Here is a 21,479-nt window from a genome sequence, read left to right on the forward strand (position 1 = left end):
TCATGAAGTAAGTATTGATACATACCTGTAATTCAAAATGATATGTAGTGATTGAATCTTAGCTTGCAAATATCATTCTAAAAACTAACCTTTTTGTTTTGTCCAATGATCAAACTGTCTTCTTACTCTGATAGATAATAAATTAAGAGCAAGCATAGGTTTAAAAGATAATCTGATAAGCATGCCCTATATCATAAATGCTGCTCATGTCAAATATTGAGCCAGGCACTTTCTTTCTTTTTGTTTGGAATATGAATTCTTTTAGTTATTATAACTTTACACATTCCTGTAATGATAGAGTATAGCAACTCATTTTATGTTTCTTTTTTGCATAATAAAATTTCCAATGAATATTAATAAAAAATGTACCTAGTTTCAATTTCAATTCTAATTCTTAAATGTCAGACCCCTTATACTAGAAAAGTTAGGTTAACTAAAAATGGTGAAAATCACTAGACTCCCACCCCAGGCCAGCCAACATACACCATTTTTCTTGAACAACCATGGTTAATTTGTAGACCAACAATTCTCAGAAACAAAAAAGTCCGTAAATTTCTTGCAACGTCAAAAACATGTTTGAATTTCTCACTAAGAGTCAAATTTCACCACCAAATATCTTCATGTAACATACATAATAAAAAACTAAAACTGTGGGTCTATAATTAACATTTCAATGTTTATTCCATGTGGTGATTACAGAAACAATCATTTCATATTTTAATCAAAGAAAGCCATATAAATCCTTGAAAAGAGAAGTTTCACATGGTGCAGTTTGACCACATACATGTAGTAACAATTCAATTAAAATGTGGCTAAGATCGAATTTTCTATCTTGTGTTTTTTTTTTTTGGAAAACTATATGTCTTGCTCTAAAAATATAAATACAACATATATTCAAGATATAGTAAGACAATGATAAATACTACCTTTTTATTTCTTGCAAACTTAAATTCTTCTTGTTCATTTCAAATTTGATCCTAACTGCCCTCTTTTATAAACCAAAATGTATAAAATTTACTTCCTATTCATACCTTTTTGTAAAACCAAGGGAAGGCTAGGATTTATAATTATTATTATTTAATTATTATTTCTTGTCATAAAGGGGTGGTGAATTGACCAATATTGGGAATAAAAGGCCAGAGAAACAATCATTTTCCTTATATCTATATGATAAGAGTGGGCTGGGATCACATTTTCTACTTTTTTTGTAACTATCTGTTGTAAAATTTTGGAGAAAATCTGTTGACCCGTGTTGTAGTTATTGACTTTTTTTTTTTATATTTTTTTCAATTTTTCCTCAGAAGATGCAATACAGAATTCAAAAAAAAGTTTGTATTTTTGTTTTTGAAGGTATCTTAAACAAAATGACTATTTGAATTTTTGATTGTTAAAAAAACATTTACATCATTACTAAAAAGAGAACATAAGGGTTGAACAGGCAAAAGTTTGGCCAGGTGAGCGATTCAGGTTCCTGGGAGCCTGTTGTTTTTCTTGCTACTTCAATCCTAACTTTTTTCTTTAAAAATGTGTTCCTAGCCCCGCCCCCATTAAATACAAATACTTTATTGGCACAAACTCACAAGGGAAATATGGTTATGACCCAGTTACAACATATACATGTATGAAATATTAACAACATTAATAACATTTTTTTTTACAAATGGACATGAAAAAACATGTTTAATCAAATATAAATTGACATTTTTCTTAAGGATTGATTTCAGGTATTCTGACTCATGAAACAATTTTTGAATATGGGGTTGAAAGGTGTCATTTTGATTCTGGTCAAATACGTACCTTAAGGGATAAACAATTGTAATTGCTCAGTCGTCTATAGCTGCTAGATGTTGCGAAGGGCTACCAAACTTTTATGAATGGTATTAAGCCTCAATATATAGAATTCATACTTGACTTAATTATTCAATGTTTGAACTTTGTGGTTGTGTCAAGCTGTGCCCTGCAAAGCATTTAAATCCCCAAAAAAATAAAGTAAATGTGCATGTATTTATATTTTTTTTTATCTAGGAAGAATTTTTTTTTGAAGTGCAATACTTTACTCAGGTATTTTATGGAGCAAATCGTTATTATTTAAACTAATATAAATTCTTTTTTTCAGGTTTTGGACCTTGTGAAAAATATGTTGAAATTTTTTTAAAATAGAAGAAAGATTAAAAAGAGCATGGTGTCTTAAAAGGCTTGTTAGTCGTTTTGCTAGAGCAACAGGTAATAATGACACATTTCAATTTCAAATTTAGAAAGTGTATGTGATATATAGTACAATATTGCCTCGATCTAGCAAGGAATATTTAAGTTTTTATACCCCCTCCAAATATGGTTATAGGGTATAAAAGAATCACCCTGTCTGTCAATATTTTATGTAACCGCAAGACTCCAAAACTACTCAATGTATTTTGAAAGTTTTTTTTTAGAAAGGTTGGGTATCTTTTGTAGATGTGCATGAAAGAATATAATTACTGCCTCAGGACTGCAACGAGAGATAATTAAAGGTATGGGTTTTACTTACAAGGATTCTTGTAAGCACAGTTAACTTGTCTATGAATGACAACATTGAGCATCACATCAAAGAAGAAAGCAGTCACTTGAATTGATCAAGGAATTCAGCAAAAATGTGAACAATTACAGAAACAGTTAAAATTGGTTGAACAATTATCTTCGGGAGTCCAACCCTGGAAGTGGCTACTTTTTTTCCTGGAAACATTTTCGTAGCTAGGTATACATTAACATATTCATAGTATTTACCAGTCAGGGAGGAAACATATTCTTCTTTTTCAGCAATTAATAAAAATACCATTATTGGATGGCTTAAGAAGAATGATGAGAGGAGCGACCCTGTGCAAGACGTGGTGAAGTCTATTCATCTGACCACTGCCCAAAAACCTGTTCCTAGCAGGCAGAAGTTGGATGATTTTGACAAAGATTTGGTGAGGAGAATAGCTTGCCAGATGCACCATAAGTCACAGGCTGTGACCATGCCCGCACTACAGCAAGCCTTGAAGGAGAAAGATGTTGTTTCAGTATCTACTGTGGCAAGAACAGTGAAACAACTGTGGTTCCGGTAATTTTATACATTACTTATTTTTACAATAAGACAGTAACATTTTGAAACATGTATTAGCAGTAAAAAAAGTACATGTAGTGCGTCTATAAATACAAACCAGATTTTTGATTTTAATTCTTGATAGGTTTATAAAAATCATATAACCAAGTTTGTCATATAGTTGATTATAATGCATGATCCTGAGATAAAATCTGTATATGAAATAGTACTTTGTAAGATTTGTAGTTCTTGATCTTTTTAAAAATAAAAAAGGGGTGGGGGTTCAAGGCTTTTATTTTCTCATTCATTTTGGGCAAGGTTTTGCACATATGTACAAAATTTTTCAACAGATAGTTCACATAGCCTTGACTCTACTATTTGCCAGTGTACTTGACATGAAATTGCTATATTGATAAAACTTAAGTCTAGAGGGAAATTACTCTTTAGCTATTCTTATAATTTTCATCGGTACAATCTCATTCCACACAAGTTAGAGCACATGTGCGCTACATGAAAAAGTGATAAGGGTATGTTTAATCATGGCAAGTTATACATGTACTTATCAAACTTTTATTTTCTTTTTCAGGTTCTACAAGAAGGCATCAGAACGGAGATTTATTACAGAGCATTGTGCAGTGGCGTCATACATACCTTCGCAATATCGTATACTTGGAGGAGTCTTCGCTGAATACAAATCATGTGATCAAGGTAGATTGGCTAGATGTTCCCAGTACATGTCAGTTTTTGAGCCACGTTGCAAAGGCAGTTCTCGTAAAATACCTACGGGGGGAGGTACCAGATTGATAATCTTTGATGCTGGTTACAAAGGTCAAGGCCTCATCACTGGTTGTGGTCTGAACTTTAAATCTAAAACCAATAGTCAGGATTATCATGACGAGATGAATAAGGAGCACTTTGCAGAGTGGTTCAAAGACACCCTCCTCCCAAGATTTCCTCCTTGTCTGTGGTCGTAATGGACAATGCTCCGTATCACAGCCACTTGGATCCTGAATCTAGGGGGCCAACAAAAAGTGCCAAAAAGTCATCTCGACATGGCCTGAAAAGAACAATGTCCGTTACGATGCGAAAATGAACAAGGCTGAGTTAAGTGATCTTGTAAGTCAAAACAAGCCTCGTCCAAAGTGTGTGATTGACGGCATTGCATCAGCTCATGGCCATGTGGTTTTACGATTACCTCCTTATCATAGTGAGCTCAATCCAATCGAAATGGTTTGGTCTAACTTGAAAGGCTTTGTAGCTAGTAGAAATACTACCTGCAAAAATCAGATTGTATAAAGCTTTTCAAGGAGGCCAAGTCCCATTTTGATGGTCAGACCTGGGACAGATATGAGACTCACGTGATAAGGGAGTATGAGGAAAAGCTCTGGCAGATGGATGGACTCAGAGATAAGGACGTGCCACGTGTGTCTTTTACTGTGACAGACGATTCTGACACTGATGACAGCCAGAGGACCATTCCTTACTGTGTTTCGGATGGGGGGGGAGGGCAATACCTGAGAAAGTGACAATGACCTAGACGATATCTCTGATTTCATTGATCCAACTGGTGAGGTTTTGTGCAACACCTGTGGCAACGCCGAGCTACCTAAGTTCATTCTGAAGGACAAACATATTGACTGGTTTCATTGTGATATGTGTGATTGGTGGGTGCATAACAGGTGCAACACAAAACCTGCCCTTGCAAGGAACGTATGTCTTCGGTGCTTTTCCATTATTTACCACCGGGACCTCAGTCAACCACTGATTTTGCCACCAGAAGATATAGAACAATAACATCTTTTATAAATTCAAAAACCATGTTTTAGTACATGTACAAGATTATTTAGATTTAATGTATCAATTGATTAAAATAGTTATTTTCATATCTGAAGCAACATAAAAATAAAATGTTTTTATTCTATTTATTGCTTGAAAATAACAGTAATAATTTGACACTAAGGTAATCATGAAATAATACTTTTTGTACATGTACATGTATGTATGACATGTGTTATTAACCTTCAAAGGCTCTTGTAGAGTGGACATGCTTGCAACTTTTGATTTGTGTACAACTGAACATGATTGTCCTCAGCACACATTTGTCTAGTCTAATCTTCGGCTACTGCTTGAAAAGGGATGATTTTTGGACAGTTGGTTTGATAAATACATTAGCCCATCTTGCACATACGATTGATTTGTGATACAATTTCAACATCTGTGATAACTTGTTCTGTTAATAATTGAAATCTTGTTATTTGTTATTTGTTATAACTTAAACTTATTATATCTACAATCATGTTTCATTGATTATATTGATAACCTGAACGTTTACTATGTTGTTTGATTCTTTGATAGTTTAATTTAAGCCAATACAGTTAATATAGATTTTACATTACATTAATATACATTTGAATGATAGCATTGAATTTGATTTGTTTAAAATGCACAATTACTTGATATTGTTATTGGAATGAACTTATACATGTACCTTATCATGATGATATTGGAATTGTTAAATTGTATTATATTTGTTAAATGTTGGGAAACTTATAATATATATATTTTTTTCTCTTCATGTCTCAACTCTTTGATTGAAAATTTGCAAGGTGTCCGCAAATAGATTAATGAAAAACATGTGTACAACACTCAGGTGAATTTTAGTAAGTCTCATACTAAAATTGCGTGTTAACCCTTTTTCTCAACCTACTTGTTTGTACCAAAAAATAATTGTCTCTCGCCTCGTCTCCAAAAAAAAAATCTGATCTTTCTGCTATTGTTTTTGTCTGTTGAACACCTGTATATTTCTAATTGTGAAATGTGTAATACATATTTCCTATCTACATAACTACACCAAAATGAGTCATGGATAGTCACAATGACACTAAAAGAACAAGTATTACTTTGTCAAAGACAAGTATAATTGAATTAAACATTTACAAATGTTAATTTGTGGACTAAGGCTGACAGTGTGGTCATATTTTACTATCATATGAACTTGTAGAAAATGTGGAGTCAAATATTTGTCAATATTGGGTTTAATGGAGTTGCACAATTATACATGTATGGGTTAACAATATACCATTTAATATACATCAATTCTCTACAACGCAGAGTAGTAAATTTAGAATTCATACTGACAGAAGTAATCAAATACAAGTACAAGATCTGGTTTCTTACAACACAACAAGTCATATTTACCGAATTACGACTGTACTTAAAAGCATCTGATTTATCACAATATAGTTATAAACTTGGTTAAAAAATACACCAGTGAAAAGAAAATATGGACAAGACGGTTGCGCTGAGTTTTGGTATGTCTCGACAGTTCTACATTGAATCAAACACATATTAACTAACTTGAAGAGAGTTGCTGTCGGGAACACACCTGTGCACTGAGTTGGTGTATATTTTGTACTTCTATATAGTTCAATCCAAGGAAGATTACTGAGAAATATCCTTTGGCTGTTGACATTCATTTCATGGTAAAAAAAATGTGACTACAACTCAAACAGCAATGTCTTCAGTAATAAACCTGTGTATATGTACGTTCGATCACATACGGCACATACCAATACCTTTTATTTACAATTTTCAAAATATGTACAGAAACACCGCTTGGTTACTTGGAATGTTCATCATTTGAAAGTTTCAATGCAAAACTATTATAAATTTAAAATTTTTGTGGGGTTGAAAAAAACTAGTGGTTTGTGTAGGTCAGCGGACTATTTTGTAGTAGCTTCAAATTTTATAGACCTGTAATAAATCTGCATTTTCTAATGCCATGTGACTTTCTAGCTGATTTGATCAGAAAGAAAGAATATCGTTTGGCTAGATCCTTCAATCTCAGTTTCCGCTATATAGATCACGTATTATCTTTAAACAATCCTAATTTCGGGGATTTGATACATCGCATCTACCCAAAAGAACTTGAGATAAAGGATACTACAGACACTGTGAAGTCAGCCTCATATCTTGACATACACTTAGAAATCGTTGGTAAAGGAAAACTATAGACCAAACTTTACGACATACGTGATGACTTTTCATTCAGAATTTACAACTTTCCTTTCATCTGTGGCAACATCCCTTCGGCTCCTGCGTATGGAGTTTTCATATCACAACTCATACCTTATGCCAGAGCTTGCCGAAACTACGCAGACTTTTTGTATCGCGCTAGAAGTCTAACAAATACGCTTCTGGAACAGGGTTATGTTGCTACAAGATTGAAGTCATCACTACAGAAGTTTTATGGTCGTCATCATGAACTCGTGGATCGTTATGATGTATCCATCAGCACCATGAAAACTGATTTATTCAACGGGTCATAGTTTGCCTTCCTCATTTGTCTACCGCGGACTTGACTTGTTATGAGCAACTCGGCGGGTGTTTCTAGAAAAGCAGAGGACGCTTACCCTAACGGTGCACCTGGTCCATGCTCCCAGTTTTTAGTGGAGTCCGAGTTGCTCATTTACTTTTGTTACTTTGTATATATGATTTCAGTTACTTAATGTTCTTTGTTGTGTATGTCTGTTCCCATGTCTGGTCTTTGTCCCTGGATTACAATCTTTTGATTACCGCTATAACCTTGGTTCCCTTGATTACTCTTTTACATAGAAATCGAATTGTAACCTTGACCTAGTTAAGATAAGATAGTCGTTGTTTGTCTGGTCATGTGGTACATGGAACTAATTAATTATGTTGATAGCGGTCAGTTGTTTAACATGTTTAATGATCTGTATCAGACAGACACTGAGATAGTAAAAGTTCAAATTGGTAATTTTGGGAGTTTTCAGTTACATTCCGGTTATTTGGGTTCATTGGTTCAGATTCGGCTTATAATTATGGACAGTTAGTTCGATCGGTAAACATTGTATTCAAATATGTGAATGTATATGTTGTGTAAATAAACGAAGTATTAGAAAGTTCGTTTTTAATCGAAACCATGGTCGTAGAAGATGGTTATAGTGCTCGTCGTCTAGCTTCCCAATTATATAAATGACTAAACTACCGTAAAATCGCTTCCACTGCGCAACCACTCTGCTACAACCATCTTTTTTAAATCCGACTTCATTTGACTTTTTTCATGTTTACAGTTATATTTCTCTTATCATAATATACTTCAAAACACTTTAAAGGTCCATGTAGATGAACTGGCGTATCAGCCACATTTATACGGACAGGATCGTTGTGAAAGTCCTTGTACATAAAACAACATTAAATTTTTACAACAAAGTTCCATTTCAACATTTGTCTAACCAAAGAGTTACAAATAAAAGCGTCTGTTAATCCAGCATTTGTTTTAACTTTTGTCATATTTATTTTTGTAATGCATTAATCGATCGTCCTTGTAATATTTCACATTACAAAATATTAAAAATATTAACGAGTTATGCCATGAAATGTTTTGTCATATTTATTTTTGTAATGCATTAATCGATCTTCCTTGTAATATTTCACATTACAAAATATTAAAAATATTAACGAGTTATGCCATGAAATGTTTGGGTAAAGTCAGTAAGTGCACGTAACAGAATACCCCTTCTATACTACATAATAACAAAGAATAAAAATATTGTCCATTGTGGAATAAACACTTCGAAAACCAGTGTGTAATTCTATTATATTGTCACTCGGATCCAGGAATTGAGTTAAGTGGGGGCGTTAATTGAATTAAATGCAATGAAAAGCAAGGCAAAAAATATTATGTGGTAAAACTTGTGATGATTTTTTTTCTTACCGATTTAGGGGGGGGGGGGTACGCCGGGCACGCCAATCCTTGGATCCGCGCCTAATAAATTAATAAATTTGAAATGTTAAACCTCAAATTCTGCATTCTGAGGGTATTTTAAACAGTTTTCAACAATTTTAAAAAATTGAAATTTTCTAAGGGGGCCGCGCCTCCTCACCGACCTCCCCCCGGATCCGCCATTGTTTTTTTTATCAATAAAGTAATTATTACTGTGGCTTTGCATTCTAGAAAATCACCAGAATAAAATTTAAAAAAAAATCAAACAATTTTAATTACAATGTAAAAACTCTGAAAATTAGCATAGTTTCTGTTTCTAAGTTTCCTTATTTCACTTATAAGTTTCTGCACTTGTAATATCACTGTTTAAACAAGATAAATTGTTTGCAGTACGCGATTAACAGTCATTATAATGTCATTGTATTTTTTTCTACAAGATCTGAACAATTTGTTACACATGCAAATGACCTGGACTCTTATAGAGTAATTTAAGGAATCATGATTCGAAAGGAAATAAAAAGAATATATTCAAATGATAAATATATTAGACACACAATAAATAACAAAAGACAACTGAAATATCATGTACAAACAGACAAAAGTAAATGATCAACCCGGACTCCACTAAAATCTGGGAGCATGAACCATGTGCATCGGTAAAGTAAACGTCCTTTGCTTTACTAGGAACACCCAGCGATTTGCTCATAACATTTTGCGTCCATGCTTGAAGAAAGAGAAAAAGAAAACTGCTACAACGGGAACACATCGGTTCTTATTACTTAAGCTGTAGATGGATACACCATAACGAGATCATGATGACAAAACAATACTTTTAGATATGTAGCGATGGCATTAATCTTGTAGCAACATTACTTTGTTCTAGAAGCCTTATTGTAAGTAGTCTAGCACCGTACAAAAAGGTCCGTCTTGTTTAACGCATGAGTTTTGTTAGCATAGCGGTGGTTACTACAAATAGAAAGAGTAATCAAGGGAACCAAGATTCTAGCGAAAATAAAACGAAATGTAATCAAGTGACAAAGACCAGACATTGAAAACAGACAAACACAACAAATAATATAAGGTAACTAAAGTAATACATACAAAACAACAAAAGTAAATAAGCAACTCGGACTCTACTAAAACATGGACCAGGTGCACCGCGGTAGGGTAAGCATCCTCTGCTTTTCTAGAAACAGCTGCCGAGTTGCTCATAAAAAGTCAAGCCCAGGGTAGACGAAAGAGGAAAGGAAAACTATGACACGTTGAACAAATTAGATCTCATGGTGCAGATGGCTACAGATGGATAGAACATCGGGCTCAAAATGTTTTGTTTTGCTATTTCCATAGAATAATGAAGATGAAAGATACTAATATCATACGATAAGCATGATATTCTGAGTTGACTCAGTATTGATTTTTTTTTATTTAAGCGGCCATTTTCAATATGGATGCCAATTTGCGACCATTTCGACAGTTGCTCGGATTCCAATGACGTTTTTTTTCTTTAGGAAACATTGGTGATGGTGGTGACGAAAGTTTGTGCGGGGCGCGGCCATTTTCAAGCTAATTTTTATACTTTCTTTGACTTCAACGATATTTAGTTTTAGCAGTATACGTGGTCTCTGTTAGGACCTTAAATTGATTGCTGTATATATATGGTTGTAAATAGTTTTGTTTTTCTGAGGAATTGTAAATTGTAATTGATTAAAGAGCGTATTTTCAACAATTCCACCGATAAGCCAACATCACACTGATACATACATATAAACCATTTTGTGTTAAGTTGATGAGCATGCCAAATATACACTTCCGCGAGGTAGGGCTTTGGTAGAACAAAAGAATTATTCTCGCAGAAGTGTATACTGAGCAAGCTCCACGCATGCTCATCGAGTTTCACAGTTAGCACAAAAGGGTATATCGTCATCAACCTACTGGTAAAATATTTAACATCTAAAAAACCTATATTTTGTACTAAGTTCTTTATAACATACATGTTCACACATCAATTTACCACTTACATGTAAATTCAAAGCATTACATGTACATGTAGGTAGTTGTGTTTATATTAGAGAACAATAATCAATAAATAAGTAAATAATAAATAAAAAATGTTCATTTAAACTATTAAGTTACTGTTATTGCAATAATTACCAAGTAATTGTTCTTATGGAACGTTTTAAGTACCATTCTGTGTAAGAATCAGGCACACCGTTTTGCCCAGTATGGTCATTTTTGCCTAAAATATATTCAGTACATCTAGAAAACAGCCTAAAAGCTATTTAAGTTTATCCTGAAGCATTGGTGATGTAGATATGTTTTGATTCCTTATACAAGAAAAAAGAGCGGGAAAATTTTCCCGCCATTTTTCCATAGCGCATTTCAACAAAGTTTGATCTATCAATATCTTAAAAAGGCAAATTTTACAAACACGTTGATGGTTATTTCTGGTGGTTATCATGTATAAAATCTCTACTTTTTTTCCTTCATGTGCCACACCTTAATATACACAGTTTTCCTAATTCTTAGTCGTAGAAGTACTTAATTTCGTATAATTTGATTACAAGACTTCATAGGACAACTTCTAACTTCTATACAGAAAGTTAATTTCCAATTTGTGGCTTTTCCAACTCTAGAAAGCTACGGAAATTTATAACAAGCAATCGATACTTTCAAAGTAGTTGAAAGTAACCATTTCGTTCTATTCCTGACGATTTTTCTGTGATAACAGCGACTATTTCTGTCCCACTAACATTTATTTTTAGAGTCATGTCCCGTCTATTGGAAACATCTGTCAACTCAAAATAAATAACTCCTATACAACTGCATCCTTCATCTGTGACATACTTAGGATTCTTTTCTTTTGTAGCATAGAACTGGAAATGAGCTCCCTTGTATTCCCTCCTTGCAGGGACGTAGTCATGCTCAGGAAGAAATTCGCCGATTTTTACAACCTGTCCGATTTCAACGTGTTTATCGAACACGTTGTCAACAAGTCCATTCACTAAGCATTCCCTTTTAGATTCCGAGTCAACGCCTGGTTTAAAATCTCTCTGTATAGCTATTCCATAGGTATAGCCTAAAACTCGACTTGTTATCATTTCAGGGTTAAAACCGAACAGAACAGCACCTCTTAAAACGGCTATTTCGGGGTCCTTCGGTACTACGACATCATATTTATTACCGAATCTCTCATTAACTGCATTTGTCAGAATATCTGATTTCGAATGCCCGCCTACTACAAGAATTGTAGCGACATCTGCAAGTTCTTTAAATCGAAGAATCGATTCAAGCTCTTCAAGAACGTGTTCGATTGAAAAATCATAAAACGACCTGAATAGCTCATTTTGAATTCGCATTTTATCGTTTTTTAACTTGACTTTGCCTTTAAAGTTACTCTGTTTAAGCGTTTTTTCTAGGCTGCATTCTGTTATTTCGGTAAATGCATGTAACCAGGTCACTGGTAAACGAAGAGTTTGAAATTCTGATCCTTCCTGAGAATGGTTGTGTGTAAAGCTAATCTTACAATGCTCAAAATTGAACAGAAGTTCATAGTAATCACCAGGTGCTGTGCTTTTCACATGGTTTATGACGTCACCACCTACAAGCCTCTTTAGGAAACTGAAAAACTCCCCATTGACCGTGATTCCACCCCAGTGACCTCCGCATGCTTGGTGAATTTCCTTTAGAGTGTTCTTTCCGGTCACCTCATGAACTGCAATATCAGTTGTTCCACCTGTGACGAAAAATGTTAGTCAATGTCATTATAAGCTACATGTATACCAGAGGAAAATTAAAACTAGATACATGTATCAAATTCGCACAATTTTATCGCGTGAAAAATGTTAAGTACTGCAACAATGTACATGAACGTACATACGTAAATCTGTACGCAAAGCCTTCCCAACATAATGTAATAGTACTCAAGTAAAAACCTGAAATTATTTTCATTGGATATACTGATGAGGACTGTAAGCAATTGTGTTACTTGCAGACGACTTCATGTGGAAATTCCAAATTCGCTAACCCACTAATTGAACTGAACTTCCTGAACTTGAAATTCATCGGTACCAGTGCTTCCAGATTTGGCAAAAAAGGGATTCGAAAAAAGACTGGCATACACTATATATAATAATTTCCACTGGATTTTATCATAAGCAACCGGGACCTGCATTACAAAAGCATAAAAATAGTTAACTTCATACAAATATGTGGCGATACGACTCTATCATAAAATTTCTCTTTCTTGTACGTCAAGAAAACATACAATGTACTTACCTCCTTGGTCTAGTACGACGTATTTCGTCCCTATTTCCATGGATGATATTTTTCTTGCACCATCTTCATCAGATGTGACACTTACTGGTATTTTTCTACAGTACAGCGATGCAGCTTCTGGTTCCAGAGCAAGAGTCAACTGGTTATGTTTTATACCTGCCTAAAATGAATAAAAGAAAGTATATATTACAACAGTTTGGTGTGGTTATGCTTTAAAGAAACTACGACATGTTTGCAATTAAATGATGATTTTTATTTATGTAACAGTGCCATGCCATTATATCTTCGTCGCTCCCACTGTCTAATATAAAACCCGTATCGGTCATTTGTTCAACCTAAAAGTACTACAATACACAACAATGGTAGAAACCTCAATGCTTAAATAGACCTCTGACACTACAGAAAATTAAGTGTCAAGTACTGTCATAGTCATAATTATGCTGTCACCTTCTTTTGTAAATAACTTATGTTTTGTTTTGTTTCGTTTCGTTTTGTTTTATTTTTTGATTATTTATTTATAACCTTGATCTGCGATAATTGACCATTTTTATTTTAAAATGTTTTATTTACACGTAGGAAATAATTTACTTGTATGTTTATTTGACATCATAATTCGTATGTTGTGCACGTATAATGTAAATGTGTCATGATATATAGTAATCACGGTATACTAAAACACGCCGTATACTTGAGTTTTTATTCGGTCAGTATCTTCGTTATTCGCTCATTCCCATATGGGAATAACGTCATGCATGTACCTGATTGGCTGCATCACGCATGAATTGTTTAGCCTTTAAGTCCCAAATGGCAGGAACAGTAATCACCCATTGGATGTCGTCTGCCACAAAACTCGTACCCTGGAGACTTTTCTTCTCTAAGAGGTCGTCCTTGAAATACTTAATAACTGCTGCAAAAACATCAACTGCTTTCATTTTCTTCCTCAATTTCTCGTCTTCTATATCAATCGTTTCTACAAGCCATGTTTCTTTTGACAATTGCTCCTAGAATTAAAAAGTATTTAAATCAAATCCAAAATAAGTACGATATCAAACATTAACAACAAGTCAGTGGAATATTTCCATATGTAAGTGAAGGTCGAAAAAAAAATGCAGAAAAAATGTGTTGTGTACAGATATTAACTCGAAAACTGTGAGCAATGATTAACTTGATTATCCCGCGCCTTCCCCAGTTGACAACATGCATCTACATGTATTGATCTCTAAATTGATTTGAATCGAAATCCAAAATAAGACGTGCACAATGGGAATATATAGTAAAGATAGTGTGAAAGTTTATTTAAATTCTATTCAGCGATGTAGGAGGAGTAAGGAATAAGAGAAGGATACCCTCATATTCGGTTATATTCATAAATGACATGCTTAATTTTCTATGTGAAACCTGTGTGAATATTCTATAATTCCTTAAATGTCAGTCCCTGTAAGATTCAGGCAGTGAGTGAAACATGGTATAAAAAACCCCATCATTTCGATAGTGTAATTTGACTATTTGTACCATCAGAATCAAGGAAAACAGACAAGGTTTTCCATATCATGCTGGACCATTGAGTTACAATTTCATTGAAATGCACTGAAAATGAACATTTAAAGGGCGGATACATGTAACTCTGTCGAAAATCACTTGTTCTTATGTTTTTCTATGACACTATGTAGATTAGTAAATTTGCATGTCGAACAGATATGGAAAATGCCAAACTTGTATTTCCATAACTTTGCAATTATATTTTAAGCAAAGTCTGTATTGTGCCACGGGAGCACCATCGATGAGATCATTTTTCATTTTTATGAGCATTTGTATTCACTAAAATCGTTTTCCGTATTTTATAACTTAAGGTGCAACTTCAATGTAAATGCAAATAGAGTTATCCATCTTTGCATCGTATTCATAATATCTATTTTATATGGCGGGTTTTGTTGTTACGGACACCAGTCCTGATTCCCATGCAAATAAATCCATGAACTTGAGATGAGTCTTAATTGTTTTTCTCTACCGGCCTTGATAAAAACTGCCCGGCTGTATATAACTCTGTCAAAAACTTCATTTTTCTTAGATTCTCTTGAAAAAATTATGCGCATAGCCAGAGATGCAGTATCCTTGAGTAATATTACATTGTCAGATCGGTGGGGTTATGAAAATGGCATGCTTATTTCTGATTTTTCACACTTAGCCTGAATCTTACAAATACTTACACTTAAGTCTTACCGCAAATATAATTCCTTTTTTTCCAATTTCATGAATCCGTGTCATTATTACGAAATTTTGAAACATCTACTGTGAAAGTACTTTTGTTCGTGAACTACTTATTTTCGTGGTTTTCGTGGGTAGGCCACACCACGAAATTTGGTTCCGAACGAAAAGGGGATTTCTATTGATGTGTATAGTAAACACCTCTAAACCACGAATTCAAGAATTCACGAACATGTGTTTCTTCCCTAATCCACGAACACTGGTATCCACGAATTAAAATACAGTAATATTTAGGAATTGATTTAACTTGAATCGCTATCGCTTTGTGCTAGTGTGTGTAGTATAGATACTAATACATTAGTAATATACACGCGTAAACTGCAACCGCAGTACGATTAATTAAGAATTGACAATCCGAAATTAGCGCCAGAAAATGCCATTCACACGTATCATGCGTACATTCAGTTTTTGGAAATTTTTAAGCACAAGCAATAATGTTCCAAAATATATTTAGTATATATAAGCCATTACTTTTCAACATTTGACATTTTGACTCAATTATATGCACATTTATGTGCAATTTTAAGTGTAAAGTTTTATAAGAATGAACAAATGGGAAAAATCAGAAACATACCGGTTAAAAACCCACAGATCTGACAATATATATGTACTCATGTAGAATAAAAGAAAAAGACAAAGAATTGAAATGATACATGTAAACATTGAAATGAAGTATACTGCGACAGTTGAACAAGTACTATCTGTGAAAAATAGCCCACTCAGTAAAATGTGTTCTTTTTACTTATAATATTCTACATTTTATTCTAGAAATACAATGTACAACATGGCACGCAATGACAATTTTCGATACAGTATTTTTTTTTTTCGAACGTCACTAAGTTATCAATATTTGGCCAATCAGGAAACAGAATCGTGATCAGGTGACTTGCGTTTCCATGGAAGAGCGTCTTTAAGGTCAAAAGGTAAAAAGCGAAACTATATCGACTACGTCGGAAAAAAAACAAATGATAATAATTTACCTTTTCTTTATAAAGCATCATTTTGAAATGCTCGAAGTAGTACCACTTTGACAAGTCTAGTTTGCCGGGATTCTTACGATATTTGTTCGTTGCTTCATATCCGAAACAGTCAAATTTCTTGTCCGGGTCAAACAAGACACATGTTGGGGCTTTTAACGTGATATGATTCCCGTCATCGTTCCATTCTTTGGGTCTGATATTTGGTAGTTTTGATTTATCTTCATATTCGTTTCTTGTACAATGTGCATATCCGGAATATGTTGTTCCAAAATCTATAGCCACAACGATTAATTTGTCGTGTTTTATTTCCTGCAAATAACAAAACAAACCTATTACATTGTATACATGTACATGTACACCTACATATACATTATACATTCAATTCTGCTGTAAGTGCATCCCTTCAAGAGCACCAGCTACCTCTCAGGTTTTTGTTTTGTTTTGTTTTTTTTTTGGTAAGAATTTATATTGTTAGCGCTATATAATGCTTTAGGTTTCTGTGTGCCATCTTGTTTCCAATAGGTAACCTAAGTACTAAACGGTTGGGTCAATTCTGAAAATTTGGTCTCCTTTTGTTGAAATAAAGCTGTTTTGATGCAGTCCACACAGAAATTTCAAGTGTTTTTTTTTTCATAAAAACAGTACATCATGTATTGTTCTAAATTAAATCCCTGATGTGTGTTTTTTTAAGAAATTTATAAGTAAATTAGTGATTATTGTCATACAAAACCTGTAGCCATAGTAACATACTGTTGCGGTTAAAACAAAATTGGTCATAATTTTTTAGTATAAGAAAGATAACTCTAAATCTTTAAGCCGGAAAGGTCATAGCTTTTCTTTTCACACTGCTTTTTTTTACCGACCTCTGAGCCGGATTTTTTTTGTGATAGCGCACAGCAGCAGCAGCAGCTGCTGTCGTACCTCGGCCTGTCACCAAGCTCAAACACATTTCTCTTACCGTGCCAACAAGTCGTCACCATCTTCAAAATACTGCGCCCATGACAGAGAAGCAATGAGTCCTCGATATATGTACATAAGTACCGCGACACCACGACCTTCATTATACGAGTCAATCCAGCACTTTGAATTTGGGCTGGGGTTTTGTGAAATGGGATCACGGTCTATGAACGGTCTTTTGATCCAAAATGCACGCCCTTTAACGAAACTCTCAACAAAAGTTTGGTCTCAACTACCACGAACCGCTTCCTTGAAATTAATTTTCTTTCATTTACATTTCACTTATTTCGCGTGTATATATGTTGTTGTTTTTTTTTATAAAAAAAAAAAAAAAAAAAGATAAGAAAATATAACATAAATTATTACCTAATTATAAGGTTTTATCTTGTTTATTAAATATACACATATTTTTCTCTATTTTCAGAATTCATTCAGGACAGGGCGATCTATTGCACTGTCGATGTACTATTGCACGGTGCAATAGTCTCCTTGAGGAGACCATAATGATCTTTGTCTAAGCCTTTTGATTGGTTGAACTTTTTATAAGCGCTTCATTGAATTGGAATTTACACCAAAAAAACTCGTTTGTAAAAACATTGATGTGACTCTCGTCTGCCAATTCGAAAACATGGAGCGGTTTGCCAGTGTCGGGGACGAAGATTATTATATCTCATAGACAAATTGGGTAATAAAACAGTTATTAAATGGGTTGGATGCAATAGACCAGAACATTTGCAATGTACATACCACGTCTCTCTCTTCCTCAGCCATTCGTTTTTAATTGTATATCTGTGTAAAAAAAATACATGTAAGAACTGCAAATGCAAATTGCAAATAGCTGCAATGGAAAAAACAAAAATTCATAAAATACACAGATCTGCATGTGTGATGATTGTTGACAATCTGCAATGTATGGAAGGATAAAGGGTGGAGCTTCTAAACAGAAAAGGGCCAAAAAGGGAATCCCTTTCTGTTATATATATAAACCTTACGATTCACAATGATCTCTTTTTCTCTCTACCTTTCATCTTTCTCTGCTTTGAAATATCCTTTGGAATTTATGTTTTTGTTTGAAGAAAAGGGAAGGGGGGCATTAAAAAAAATAAACGACGAAGTGAACTTACCAATTAGTAACTATATATTCGCTCATATTAAAAATACTGGTTTCGTTTTCACACAATTTTTGAGAAATCTATCCGATACGCTGTAGTTCATTAATAAAGCTTCCGGGTTGGTTGTCAGGTCGATTGTGATCTTTAAACGACTCAGAGTAGTTAACTTTATTTACGTCATACAATATTTAAATGGTGAAAATATATATCGTTATTAACGGATGACTTAAAATACAATGTAAATTGCCCCTTTAATACAACAGGAGGTTTTAGCAACCATAATTTATACAGGGCAATTGCCCTGTATTAATTTAATACAGGGCACATGCCCTGTATTAATTCTGTATTTAAAGGTTTGTACAGATAACTCCTGTTATTTTAAGTCATCAGTTAATAAAGGGATCATAAAATCGCCTCGGGCCAATACAAGTGATCTCAACCCAATACGACTGTACTTGGACATAATACAGGATTAATATGAAAATAACCATTTAATAACCCTATAGTATAGAACAGGTATTTGTACATTTAATTTTATATTCATTGTATATGTATCATATACACGTGATTTTTTTTTTTAATAAATCTGAACACAGACACTTGGGGCACGGTTGATTTCGACCCTCTACCACACTCTATTTTCTCTAGGACTAATATCTCCGTCCGATTTGTTAATTTGATTAAAATTCTTATTTTTGTCACTTTCTGGGGCCATTCATTGTAAAATATAACAAAGACAACACCATCATCTGATAAAACAAGAAGGTCTCAAGAGCTTAATCGCTTTCCTGTTTAATATAAAAGTTGATTACATGTATTCGTACATGCAAAAACTAAAAGGGATCAAATACCTTTAACCAGATTTGCACAGATTATATATGTAGTGATACTGAACATTATTGCTAAAAAATTAATCATGATTGTACTTAGTACAATAGGTTTACCTATTAACAGGCTAAAAGTGGAAAAGATCATTAAAAATGCAATCAAAAGGATTTTTTTCATTTGCATCAATCGTAGATTTTTACAAACTTGATAATTTTTTTTTTACAATTTTAAATTACATTAATCATCAATCTGCAATGGTTTTATTACGACAAACAGACAAAAAACTGGGAAAATGGTCAAAATGACACTTTCTGGTACCGTAACTCAGATTTTTTAAACGTTGCACAAATAATAGGTATAGAAAATTAAACCCTGATTATTTTATCAAATTACTTTGATTAATCTATTTTCGTTCTCTTAATAATTATAGGTAAAAACTGATAAAAAAACGTCAAAAATTATTCTGTCAAGAGCAATACTCCAAGAAGTACCAACAGATTTTATTAAATTAACACCAAAAATAGATATTAAAATACTGAACATTTTATCAATTTACATCAATCATCTATCTTCTTTCCTTTTCTAAATGATAAGCCAAAACTGCCAAAAAGGTAAAATTAGCAAAAAAGGGCAGTCGGTAAATCCATCATCTTGAAATTTTCAGGGAAGATAGATCTCTTCAAGCCAAAAAGCCGAAATTGTCTCAGATTTCTTCTATCTGTTATAGTTTTTGGGATGGTGATACACATAAGTTCCATTTTAAAAAACAGCGGCCATGTATTAGTCATGTCAGCATTATGTACAGTGTAGCTAATATTTTGAAGTAAATACCACTAGGAATAAAACATATAAGAATAAGTACAAAATGGAGACGTTCATTCATTTACTGTATAAAAAAATATTTTATGGAAGAAGGAAATTTAAAAGTTTCATAACAAATGTTATAATCCGTCGTTCACAGCTCAGAATCAAATATAAATGGTGTATTTCACTTTTTGCTCTAACAAAATATAAATTTCGAAAGGTCATTCTTTAGTAGTTTATTATTTGTAATAACGTTGGTATTACAACCCCTGAATAAATTTCAGTTTAAGGAGATACATCTAGGGTAAGGGACACAACTCTTATAAATCATTGGAAAGTTTGTATGAATTCATCATTTGACATCAATCTCATATAAGCATCAAAGTAGCGCGGACTGATTTCATTCTGTTTCAAATGAAAGCTTGAAAGGCTTTCAAATTGGTGAAATTGAATATGATACAAACATATCACTGATTTCAAGAGTTATTAACTTATGTCCCTTACCCTAGTTCTACATCCTTAAATGTAGTTATCTACAAGAACTGACGCATGACTGTACGAAATGTACTTCATATTGTTTACAAACTAAATTTTAGTCTAAAAGTAGTCTTTAAAAAATATCTACAACTGACACTGTACGAAATGTACATTTTGTGAGTAAAATAGTTAATAAACATCATTAAAGGTGTGCAAATCCATACGTACACTCAGTCTGTCACACACACACACACACACACACACACAGTGCATTTATACTGTGACGAATTAACTTAGTACCTACGATTAATACATACGTACGAATACTATGTATATACACTTGTGTACGAAATAAAATTTATAGTGTTACAGGGGAGACAATCCTGATGTATTTCATCACAAATTGAATGCACTTAATCTTACGGTCTCAGTATTGTATTTATTTTCTCATAGACTTCTATAGTGAAGTGCATACTTTTAGGATTTAAAAAAAAAATATGTAAATTTATTCAATAAAACTATTTTGATATCACGTATTATCACCAAGAAAGTTTGTAAGAAAATTACAACCCCACAAAAGTCACAAGGCCCAGTTTTGTAAACGACACTGAAGTTACATGTAGCAGCTTCATAATACATGTATGAGGTAAGGTAAGGATTCTTCAGGTGAACTAATTTTACTCGTACAGCTTTGTGATTAAGTAATTCGCTACAAGTTTTTTATTATTATGACCATTATCTTCAAACTTTTTTATTACTGAGAACCGCTTCATTGAGATGTTTGAGCTGATCAAACCCACCAGCATCTCATGAATATCTAAAGAGGAAAAGGCACAGCCCATTTTCTTCTGGAGGGGCTGGCATTTGTTCTTTATTTGAGTTCGAATTTTTTTTCACGCAAGCAGTTATATGCTGTTAGTCGAGGAAAAAAAGGCATCCAAAAGAAAAGTACAAAGATAAAAAAAAATAATATGTTG

General features: G+C 33.5%; 1 protein-coding gene and 1 pseudogene across 3 annotated transcripts; one reads left to right on the forward strand and one right to left on the reverse strand.

Moving 5' to 3' along the window:
- The first annotated feature begins 1,718 nt into the window (after positions 1-1,718).
- LOC148605338 (uncharacterized) lies at positions 1,719-5,258 on the forward strand (annotated as a pseudogene). The gene is made up of 3 exons (XR_015916200.1): positions 1,719-2,223; positions 2,794-3,076; positions 3,645-5,258. The product of XR_015916200.1 is annotated as an uncharacterized LOC148605338 (transcript).
- A 3,795-nt stretch (positions 5,259-9,053) lies between these two features.
- On the reverse strand, positions 9,054-18,537 carry LOC148605339 (heat shock 70 kDa protein 12A-like). Of its 2 annotated transcripts, XR_015916199.1 has the most exons (7): positions 18,406-18,537; positions 18,029-18,070; positions 16,325-16,633; positions 13,838-14,080; positions 13,080-13,239; positions 10,956-12,537; positions 9,054-9,770 (listed from the first exon to the last, which is right to left on the reverse strand). XR_015916199.1 is itself a non-coding variant. In XM_088550843.1 (6 exons), the coding sequence occupies exons 2-6, from the start codon at positions 18,050-18,052 to the stop codon at positions 11,474-11,476; spliced, it is 1,800 nt and encodes a 599-aa protein (XP_088406969.1). In that variant the 5' UTR covers positions 18,053-18,070; positions 18,406-18,537; the 3' UTR covers positions 9,054-11,473. The 2 variants fall into 2 exon arrangements, 1 of the variants encoding a protein (XP_088406969.1); XM_088550843.1 differs by having other exon boundaries at positions 9,054-12,537.
- Between the last annotated feature and the right edge of the window lie 2,942 nt (positions 18,538-21,479).

Source organism: Perna viridis, chromosome 10 (genome assembly GCF_037379345.1).
Source record: "Perna viridis isolate PV_CMFRI_1.1 ecotype Kerala chromosome 10, ASM3737934v1, whole genome shotgun sequence".
NCBI classification, from domain to species: domain Eukaryota; kingdom Metazoa; phylum Mollusca; class Bivalvia; order Mytilida; family Mytilidae; genus Perna; species Perna viridis.